This window comes from Quercus robur, chromosome 1 (assembly GCF_932294415.1).
Source record: "Quercus robur chromosome 1, dhQueRobu3.1, whole genome shotgun sequence".
Lineage (NCBI taxonomy): Eukaryota > Viridiplantae > Streptophyta > Magnoliopsida > Fagales > Fagaceae > Quercus > Quercus robur.
This window is the reverse complement of record NC_065534.1, coordinates 3,113,479-3,124,587: the sequence shown is the minus strand read 5'-3', so window position 1 is coordinate 3,124,587 and position 11,109 is coordinate 3,113,479. Positions and strand designations below refer to the sequence as shown.

The 11,109-nt window shown below is 35.9% G+C and overlaps 1 protein-coding gene across 1 annotated transcript in view; it reads left to right on the top strand.

The window, feature by feature from the left end:
• The first annotated feature begins 747 nt into the window (after positions 1-747).
• The window catches only part of LOC126716027 (putative disease resistance RPP13-like protein 1), a 36,576-nt gene continuing 26,214 nt past the window's right edge, over positions 748-11,109 (top strand). Inside the window, exons 1-8 of the mRNA XM_050416941.1 lie at positions 748-1,206; positions 3,058-6,811; positions 7,009-7,188; positions 7,283-7,315; positions 8,581-8,705; positions 9,532-9,970; positions 10,065-10,191; positions 10,287-10,319. Of these exons, the coding sequence (XP_050272898.1) occupies positions 884-1,206; positions 3,058-6,811; positions 7,009-7,050 (4,119 nt within the window). The 5' untranslated portion in view covers positions 748-883 and the 3' untranslated portion in view covers positions 7,051-7,188; positions 7,283-7,315; positions 8,581-8,705; ... (1 more) ...; positions 10,065-10,191; positions 10,287-10,319. The remainder of the gene's footprint in view (positions 1,207-3,057; positions 6,812-7,008; positions 7,189-7,282; positions 7,316-8,580; positions 8,706-9,531; positions 9,971-10,064; positions 10,192-10,286; positions 10,320-11,109) is intronic.

Sequence of the window (11,109 nt, the reverse complement as noted above, 5' to 3'; positions counted from 1 at the left end):
CACAATTATAGCCTATCTCACAAAACTCGAGAATAGTTTGGCCCTATTTGGTATACCTTTTTAAACACATGTTTTCAATTTTTAAATAACATTATTCATAATTCCACACACTTTTTTACCAACACGTATTTTCAAAAAAACTAAAAAATGTTGTTTAAACACACGTACCAAACAGGCCCTTTATTATTGCCCATGTTATTCAAACAAATTTAAACATATTTTGAGGAGGACCTTAGTTTTAAGTTTCGAGAAGTGAAAATCACAACTGCCTTGTCATTTTTTCTAGGATATATTTATGGTGAAATTACCAATTCAAAAAATTCTCCCACAAAAGTTGGCATACACCTTGTATTTAGTTGAGAAACATAAAAAAAAGATTTGCTTGTATTGTTTAAAAACTGAAAACACATAGTTAAACAACTGCCTATATCCTCCTTCCCACTTCTAGCACCCATTGCGTTTGTTTTTTTTTTTTTTTTTTTGGTTTAACAAGAAAGCATGGCTGGGGCTTTCACATTGTTGAATTATTAACAATGTGGGGTCAAAAGATTACATTTTGTCAAAAAGCATTCACCGTAGAGTTAAAGTAATAGAGATTGGTTTTTGCTTGTGGTGTGAAAGCCTGTGCAGTTCTTAGTTCTTATACCACATTTAAGTAGATGCAGTTCTAGCCATTAGATTAGATTCAACCACGCGGGAAGGTGGTCCCATGTGCAACTACGAATGCATGAACCTAATCTCATGGCTAGAACTGCATCTACTTAAATGTGGTATAAGAACTAAGAACTGCACAGGCTTTCACACCACAAGCAAAAACCAATCTCTTTTAGTTTCCTGGAGTTACTCACTTTGTCAATTTATTTCCATTGCAAAAAAGAAAATCATGGCTGCTGCCCTAGTAGGAGGAGCATTTCTGTCTGCAACCCTTCAAGTGTTATTTGACAGGATGGCATCTCAGGAGGTCGTGAAGTTCATCCGGGGAAGAAAAGTCTCTGCTACACTACTAACAAAGCTGAAGACATGGTGTCTTACCCTCAGCAAAGTGCTCAATGACGCAGAGGAAAAGGAAACCACAGACACAATTGTCAAAGAATGGCTTGATGAGCTTAAGGATGCTCTCTATGACGCAGAGGACCTTTTGGATGAGATCGCTACTGAAGCTTTGCGGTGCCAAGTGGAAGCTGATTTTGTAACCTCTACGAGTAAGTAAGTAACTTCATCTCTACTTCATTTGATCAGTTTGGGAGAAAACTAGAATCAAAGATACTAGAAGTCGTAGATAAGCTGGAAAATCTAGCTTTACAAATAAATGCTAAAGGTCTGATAGAAGGTGTTGAAGGGAGATCTTCCCAAAGAGTGCCCACAACTTCTCTGGTAGATCCAGAGACTATAATTTACGGTAGGGATGATGATGAAAAGGCAATAGTCAACTTCCTGCTCTCAAACGATGTAGCAAGCAACAACCACTCAACTGGTGTGATTCCCATTGTGGGCATGGGTGGGGTTGGAAAGACAACCCTTGCTCGGCAAATCTACAACAACCAAAAAATCATAGAACATTTCAGCCTTAAAGCATGGGTTTGTGTTTCAGAAGAATTTGACGTTCCTAAGATAACCAAAAAAATTCTTCTTGAGGCTGTCAGTCCACAAAAACATGATAACACTTACTTCAATAAGATCCAAACTGAAACTATTGAGATTTTTGCTACTGGTTCGAATGTCTCCATGTAGTCAATTCCATAAGTTTGAGTATACCCCTTGGCGACTAGTCTAGTTTTGAATCGTTCAATGGTTCCATTTGCCTTGTATTTGACTGTGAAAACCCACCTACATACAGAGGAAAAGTCAAAAAGAGAAAAAAAAAAAAAAAAAAAAAAAGCGAGAGACGTTAAAAGAGGTGGGGGTAGTTTTGTCTAAATATTTTTCCCACTTTTCAATCCAATTTTCTCTCCAATTTGGAGAGATTGTATTTTGAAGGGGGAGGAGAGAAAACTTGTGGGTCCCACCACTTTTCTCTCCCCCTCCTCTCAACCAAACAGGCATTCTTCACATCAAATTAGTGCAATGGCCAATCAAGATTCACCGTCAAGGATATATGAATACGGACAATATTGATTTTTGCTACTGGTGCGAATGTCTCCATGTAGTCAATTCCATAAGTTTGAGTGTACCCCTTAGCAACTAGTCTAGCTTTGAATCATTCAATAGTTCCATTTGCCTAGAATTTGACCGTGAAAAACCACCTACATCCAACAGGTTTCTTTCCTTCTAGCTTTGAATCGTTCAATGGTTCTATCTGCCTTGTATTTGACTGTGAAAACCCACCTACATACAAAGGAAAAGTCAAAAAAAAAAAAAAAAAAAAAAAAAAAAGGAGCCAGAAACGCTAAAAGAGGTGGGGGTAGTTTTGTTCAAATATTTTTCCCACTTTTCACTCCAATTTGGAGAGATTGTATTTTGAAAGGGGATGAGAGAAAACTTGTGGGCCCCATCATTTTTCTCTTCCCCTCCTCCTCTCAACCAAACATGCATTCTTCACATTAAATTGGTGCAATGGCCTGTCAAGATTCACCGCCAAGGATATAGGAATACGGACAATATTGATTTTTGCTACTGGTGCGAATGTCTCCATGTAGTCAATTCCATAAGTTTGAGTGTACCCCTTAGCAACTAGTCTAGCTTTGAATCATTCAATAGTTCCATTTGCCTAGAATTTGACCGTGAAAACCACCTACATCCAACAGGTTTCTTTCCTTCAAGCAGCTCAACAACTTTCCAAGTTGAGTTCTTTCGAAGTGACTTCATTTCTTCATTCATATTTTCCTTCCTAGCTTCCTTCCATCTTCCTTGTTTTCATCCCAACCAAACATACCCTAAATGTGTTATAAGAACTAAGAACTGCACAGGCTTTCACACCACAAGCAAAAACCAATCTCTTTTAGTTTCCTGGAGTTACTCACTTTGTCAATTTATTTCCATTGCAAAAAAGAAAATCATGGCTGCTGACCTAGTAGGAGGAGCATTTCTGTCTGCAACCCTTCAAGTGTTATTTGACAGGATGGCATCTCAGGAGGTCGTGAAGTTCATCCGAGGAAGAAAAGTCCCTGCTACACTACTAACAAAGCTGAAGACATGGTGTCTTACCCTCAACAAAGTGCTCAATGACGCAGAGGAAAAGGAAATCACAGACACAAATGTCAAAGAGTGGGTTGATGAGCTTAAGGATGCTGTCTGTCACGCAGAGGACCTTTTGGATGAGATCGCTACTGAAGCTTTGCGGTGCCAAGTGGAAGCTGATTTTGTAACCTGTACGAGTAAGGTACGTAACTTCATCTCTACTTCATTTGATCAGTTTGGGAGAAAACTAGAATCAAAGATACAAGTAGTCGTAGATAAGCTGGAAAATCTAGATTCACAAATAAATGCTATAGGTCTGAGAGAAGGTGTTGAAGGGAGATCTTCCCAAAGAGTGCCCACAACTTCTCTGGTAGATCCAGAAACTATAATTTACGGTAGGGATGATGATGAAAAGGCAATAGTCAACTTGCTACTCTCAAACGATGTAGCAAGCAACAACCACTCAACTGGTGTGATTCCCATTGTGGGCATGGGTGGGGTTGGAAAGACAACCCTTGCTCGGCAAATCTACAACAACCAAAAAATCATAGAACATTTCAGCCTTAAAGCATGGGTTTGTGTTTCAGAAGTATTTGACGTTCCTAAGATAACTAAAAAAATTCTTGAGGCTGTCAGTCCACAAAAACATGATCACACTGACTTCAATAAGATCCAAACTGAATTGAAGAATTATTTGATGGGAAAGAAATGTTTACTGATTCTTGATGATGTATGGAATGAAAATTATGATGATTGGGCTCTCTTGAGTATTCCCTTTAAATATGGAACATCGGGAAGTAGAATTATTGTGACAACACGCAACAGAAGTGTTGCATTGATCATGCGCCCTATTCAAATTTTTAATCTTAATAAATTATCAGAAGAAGATTGTTGGCTATTATTTGCAAATCATGCCTTTGAAAATGGAAAATCTAATGCATATCCTGAATTAGAAAGAATTGGTGAAGAAATCATTAAGAAGTGTGACGGTCTGCCATTGGCAGCAAAAGCACTCGGTTGTCTATTGCACTCTAAATTAGATGTAGAGGAATGGAATAAAATTTTGAAAAGCGAAATTTGGAGTCTGCCTAACGATGGGGGTAATGTTCTTCCAGCTTTAAGATTAAGTTACAATTACCTACCCTCACATTTAAAGCGATGTTTTGCATATTGTTCGATCTTCCCAAAGAATTATCTATTCAAAATGGAAGAACTTGTTCAGTTGTGGATGGGAGAGGGCTTCTTGCAACAACACAACAAGAATGAAGAAATGGAAGATTTAGGTGCTGAGTACTTCCTTGATTTAGTATCAAGGTCACTTTTACAACGATCAAATGGAAGCAAATTGTGCTTTCTAATGCATGACCTAGTCCATGATTTAGCTAAATCTGTATCTGGCAAATTTTGTTTTAGATTAGAAGGGGATAACACAAACAAAATTATAGAAAAAACTCGTCATTTTTCCTACTTAAGAACCACGTATGACATCCCAGAGAAGTTTACGGCTTTGTGCAAAGCTAAAAATTTACGCACCTTCATTTCGTTAGAAATGAAAAAAGAAGATGAAGATAATAAGGTTTTGAAGTTCTACTTAACAAAAAAGGTACAACATGATCTATTATTGACACTAAGATTCTTACGTGTGCTCTCTCTTTCACATTATTGTAATCTAGAGTTGCCAGAGTCAATTGGAGATTTCAAACATCTACGTTATTTAGATGTCTCTTTTACTGGGATTGAGAGATTGCCTAAGTCTACCTGTATGTTGCTCAACTTACAAACGTTGAATTTATCAGGATGCATATCTCTAGTTACGTTGCCTGAAAATATGGGAAATCTCATTAGTTTGCGTCATCTTCATATTAGTGGAACTAGCATTAAAAATATGCCAATACATATGGGTCAATTACAATGTCTTCAGACTTTGACCAAATTTGTTGTCGGCAAGGACACTGGATTCCAAATTGAAGAGTTAGGAAAACTTTCAAATCTTCGGGGAGTCATTGTGATATCGAATCTCCAGAATGTGATAAACTCAACTAATGCTTTGGAAGCAAAGTTGAAGGATAAGGAGCAACTTAAGGAGCTAACATTGGAGTGGGATGCTGCCAATGATGTTATTTCTCGAAGTGAAAGAGACGTACTCAGCAATTTGCAGCCTCATACGAGCTTAACAAAGCTTGTTATCGAGAATTACAATGGCACAAGCTTTCCGAATTGGATTGGAGATGGTTCATTTTCACATGTAACAGTAGTTCATCTAAACTCTTGTAGAAATTGCTCTAGTTTGCCATCACTTGGACAACTCCCCTCTCTTAAAGACCTCTTCGTTTTTGGGTTTGATGAAGTTGTTACCGTGGATGCTGACTTTTATGGTAGTGGTTCTTACACTATTACGCCATTTCAATCACTGAAAATATTGAGATTTGAGGCAATGTCGAAGTGGGAGAAATGGTCTCCTTATCACGGAGAAGGCGAATATGAAGGAGGAGCTTTTCCGAGTCTCCAAGAGCTTTATCTTGAAGAATGTCCAAAACTAAGTGGAAGCTTGCCCAAGCACCTACCTTCTTTAACCGAACTTGGGATTGAGGAATGTGAACAGCTTGAGACTTCTCTCCCTACTGCTCCTTTTATTCGTAAATTAGTAGTAAGGAATTGTAATGTTGAGTTGTTGAAAAAATTGCCACCCACGTTGCACGACCTCACAATAATCGGATTCGAAAACCTGGAGTCTCTGCCAGAGGGAGTGATGGACCACAACCACTCTGTTGAAAGGTTATTTATCTCTGAATTTCCTGTGCTCAAGTCTCTTCCTCGTGGTGGTCTATCCAGTCCCACTACACTAAAATATCTTTTTATCCGTAATTGTAAGGAATTGGAATTCCCGATGTATCCCTGCTATTCTTCCCTTGTCGGACTGATTATAGAATATAGCTGTAATCCTCTGAAGTCATTTCCATTGGACATCTTCCCGAAGCTTCGTTATCTCATAATCGAAGGGTGTAGGAACATGGAGTCCCTTTCAGTTTCGGAGGGACATCACCTAACTGATCTCCTACGGTTGAAAATCAAAAATTGCCCTCATTTTGTAGCTTTTCCCAGTGGAGGATTGTCGGTCCCCAATCTCTCAGAATTAGAAGTCAGTAATTGCTCTCTTCTCAATTCACTCCCAGAAAACATGCACGCGTTTCTCCCGTCTCTTCAATTTTTGGATATCATTAATTGTCCACAAATTGAGTCTTTTCCGAAAGGTGGTCTGCCATCCAATCTAATTTCTTTAAGAATCAGCGACTGCAAAAAACTAATTTGCAATAGAATGGAGTGGGGCTTGCAAAGTCTGCAGTCTCTTAAAAGATTAGCATTCATAAATTATGATCGTGATTGCTGGGATGTGGAGTCCTTTCCGGAGGAGTATTTACTGCCCACAACTGTTACCCATCTTTACATCACTGGATTTGGAAATTTGAGAATGTTGGACAACAACGGGTTTCAACACCTTAACTCTCTTCAATATTTGTCCTTGGAAGACTGCCCTAAGCTCAAGCACATGCCAGAAGAGGGGCTGCCTGTCACAATCTCGAACGTAAAGATCATTACATGTCCTTTGTTGACGAAACGATTGCAAAGGAAGAAGGGAAAAGAGTGGAGCAACATTGCTCACACCCCCTTCATAGAAATCATTGAGCGCAATCAGGTATTCATTTTACTTGCCCCGCTCTTGATTTTACTTGCATTCTTTTTAATTTATTTATTGGCTTTTTTTTTTTTTTTTCTATAAATTGTCTATTAATTATATATGAATGAAAAAATACTACTAATCATAAACGATTTCTTGGACTCTTTGTTAATTCTTTGTCTGATTCGCTTTTTTACAATGTTGGGCTCATGAAGTTGTCCATCGATGGTGAATCGAGAAGAACATTTCTCTCTTGATTTCTGTGAAGAAGCTGCCAAAAGTATGACAGGATTCATGCTCAGTTACCTGTTCTTTGATAAACAAATGCTTTCAAAGTGAAAATGGAAAAGTGCGCAACTCAAAATTCATGCATTGCTGCCTGTTCTAGCGAACCAGTTAAGTACCCATATGATTTAATGATTTGCTCAATTAGAAAATAAGAAAAATTTCTTGAACATTTGTTAAATGATGTTTATTTGACTGATGTAGATCCCCTGTATGCAAGGTTAATTTCACCACTTGGTAAGATTCTTCTTTTACCCAAATGCTTCATGATTGGTGTCCATTTGGTTTTGAAAGCATGATTTTTAAAATCTTAATTGAGGGTTTGGTAAAATCTGTGATAAGTGTTGTTGCTGTGAAAATCTGTAGTACGAAAAAACAATTTTCTTTAAAAGTGGCAATTTTAAAAAACACCCACTCCCCATGGCTCACAATTTGAGGATGTAGATATTCCCTAGTTTTAAAATGCATTTTTCTTAAAAAAACAAAAAAGCAAAAAAACAAAACAAAACAAAACACAAAACAAAAAACAAAAGCCAAAGGCCAATATTTATTTATTATTATTTTCCTTTTTCTTGAAAAAAATCACAAGGCCAAAGGGGGCTCTTGATGACAAATAGATTTATTTAATTAAATTTATAGTATAGGGCGTAATTCTCAAATTTTCCCTGTGAAATATGCAGTCGACCTTAATTTCATGAAAAATTTGTTGCTGTTGGAAAGTAGGGTAGAATTGATAAAAAAAAAAAAAAAAAAAAAAAAAAAAAAAAAAAAAAATTGAGAAAGGAAAGCGCCAATAACAATTTGTGAGAGGAATATTTAGATTGAGCAATGCAGGTCAGTGTTTCACTGTGATTCTGGTTGCCATCCTTTTATTCATTATTGTTTTAAATGGGAAATTAAATAGAATTTACCATATATGAAAGAAATTGGAATTGAAAACGTTAAACGTTTTCAGAATGTTTTTTTGCTTTTCAAGATTCAAGTAATGAAATCTCTTAGATGAAATCAATGTTGAATACATGTGACTAAGGAGTCCAAACAGATTCATCTAATCAAATTTATTGTATAGTGAGTAGTTCTCACATTTGCCCTGTGAAATATGCACACGACCTTAGTTTCTTGAAAACTCTGGCCATTGGATTTGGAAGTAGTGCAGAATTGATAAAAAATTTGAGAATGGAAAGTGCCAATGACTATTTATGGGTGGCAATGTTTAGATTGAGAAATGCAGGTCACTGTTTCACTATGATTCTGATTTCCATCCTTTTATTCATTATTGTGTTAAATGGGAAATCAAACAAAATTTACCATATATGAAGAAATTGGAATTGGAAACGTTAAACATTTTCAGGATTTTTTCTGCTTTTCAAGATTCAATTAATGAAATCTCTTAGATGAGATCAGTGTTGAATACACATGTGACTAAAGAGTCTAAACAGATTCATTTAATCAAATTTATAGTATTAAGAGTAATTCTCACATTTGCCTTGTCAAATATGCAGACAACCTTAGTTTCTTGAAAGCTCCATGGCTGTTGGAAAGTAAGGCTAAACTAATAAAAGAAAATTCAGAATGGAAAGCGCTTGTGACTATTTCTGGGTGGCAATGTTTTGATTGAACAATGCAGGTTAGTGTTTCAATGTGATTCTAATTGCCATCCTTTTATTCATTATTGTTTTAAATGTGATGAGAAATTAAAAAAAAAAAAAAAATCTACCATATATGAAAGAAATTGGAGTTGAAAACGTATATTTTTAGGATTTTTTTTTGCTTTTCAAGATTCAAGTAATGAAAACCCAAGATCACTATTGGATACACATATGACTAAGGAGTTTAAAAAGATTCATTTAATCAAATTTATAGTATAAAGAGTAATTCTCACATTTGTCCTGTGAAATATGCAGATGACCTTAGTTTCTTGGATACTCCATGACTGTCAGAAAGTACGGCAGAATTGATAAAAAAAATTAAAATGGAAAGCGCCAAAGACTATTTTTGGGAGGCAATATTTTGATTGAGCAATGCAAGTCAGTGTTTCATTTTGATTATAATTGCTACCCTTTTATTCATTATTGTTTTAAATGGGAAATTAAACAAAATTTACCATATATGAAAGAAATTGGAATTGAAAACGTTGAATGTTTGAAAGTAGATTTTCATCATTTAGAGTAAATTTATTACAAGGAAAAGTTGAAGCATTTAAGAAAGTGAAAGAGAGCTTTTTAATTTTTAAGGTGGAGTTAGAATAGTAGCTCAATCTTTTAGAATTTAATGCTTTGTCCTACATAAAGGATATATATATATCTCTAGTTTTTATTTTTCTGATAATGCATTCTGTTTATCAAAACATAAGGATATATATTACCACATAGAGAAGGATATTTTGTATATCTTACGTTCCCTAGTTTAATTCAAGTTACATCATCTGATCCACAAACTACCTGTGGTTGCAGATTGGCTGGCTAAGACTACCTCTCTTTTACATTTTGGAATTGACATGAAGCCTTTCCAGAGGATATGTCTACTTTGGGTTATTACCTCTCTGTGGGTGCAGATTGTCTTCCTAACTCCAGGCAGCTCAAAAGACTCAGCATGTCATTGCTCCTTCTATCCTTTTTGTCCACACTAGTAGGATTTGGAAATTTGAGAACGTTGGACAACGAGGGGTTTCAACACCTTACCTCTCTTCAATATTTGTCCTTGGAAGACTGCCCGAAGCTCAAGCACATGCCAGGAGAGGGGCTGCCTGTCACAATCTCGAACGTAAAGATCATTACATGTCCTTTGTTGACGAAACGATTGCGAAGGAAGAAGGGAAAAGAGTGGCGCAACATTGCTCACACGCCCTTCATAGAAATCATTGAGCGCAACACATCAAATAAAGCAAATCAGGTATTTGTTTTACTTGCCCCGCTCTTGATTTTACTTGCATTCTTTTTAATTAATTAATTAATTAATTTTATTTTTTTTTTTCCTATAAATGAAGAAGCTGCCAAAAGTATGACAGGATTCATGCTCAGTTACCTGTTCTTTGTTACAAAAATGCTTTCAAAGTGAAAATGGAAAAGTGCGCAACTCATACTTCATGCATTGCTACCTGTTCTAGCGAACCAGTTAAGTACCCATATGATTTAATGATTTGCTTAATTAGAAAATAAGAAAAATTGCTTGAGCATTTGTTAAACTGATGTTTATTTGACTGATGTAGATCCCTCCTATGCAAGGTTAATTTCACCACTTGGTAAGGTTCATCTTTTACCCAAATGCTTGATGATTGGTGTCCATTTGGTTTTGAAAGCATGATTTTTAAAATCTTAATTGGGGGTTTGGTAAAATCTGTGAAAAGTGTTGCTGCTGTGAAAATCTGTAGTACGAAAAAACAATTTTCTTTAAAAGTGCCAATTTTAAAAAACACCCACTCCCCATGGCTCACAATTTGAGGAAGCAGATATTCCCTAGTTTTAAAATGCAATTTTCTTAAAAAAAAAAACAAAAACAAAAAAACAAAAGCCAAAGGCCTATATTTTATTATTATTATTTTCCTTTTTCTTGAAAAAAATCACAAGGCCAAAGGGGCTCTTGATGACAAACAGATTTATTTAATCAAATTTATAGTATAGGGCATAATTCTCACATTTGCCCTTTGAAATATGCAAACAACCTTAATTTCATGAAAACTTTGTGGCTGTTGGAAAGTAGGGCAGAATTGATAAAAAAATTTTGAGAACGGAAAGCGCCAATAACTATTTGTGGGTGGAATATTTAGATTGAGCAATGCAGGTCAGTGTTTCAATGTGATTTTTGTTGCCATCCTTTTATTCATTATTGTTTTAAATGGGAAATTAATTAGAATGGACCATATATGAAAGAAATTGGAATTGAAAAAGTTAAACATTTTCAGAATTTTTTTTGCTTTTCAAAATTCAAGTAATGAAATCTCTAAGATGAAATCAATGTTGAATACACATGACTAAGAAGTCCAAACAGATTCATTTTATTGTATAGAGAGAAGTTCTCACATTTGCCCTATG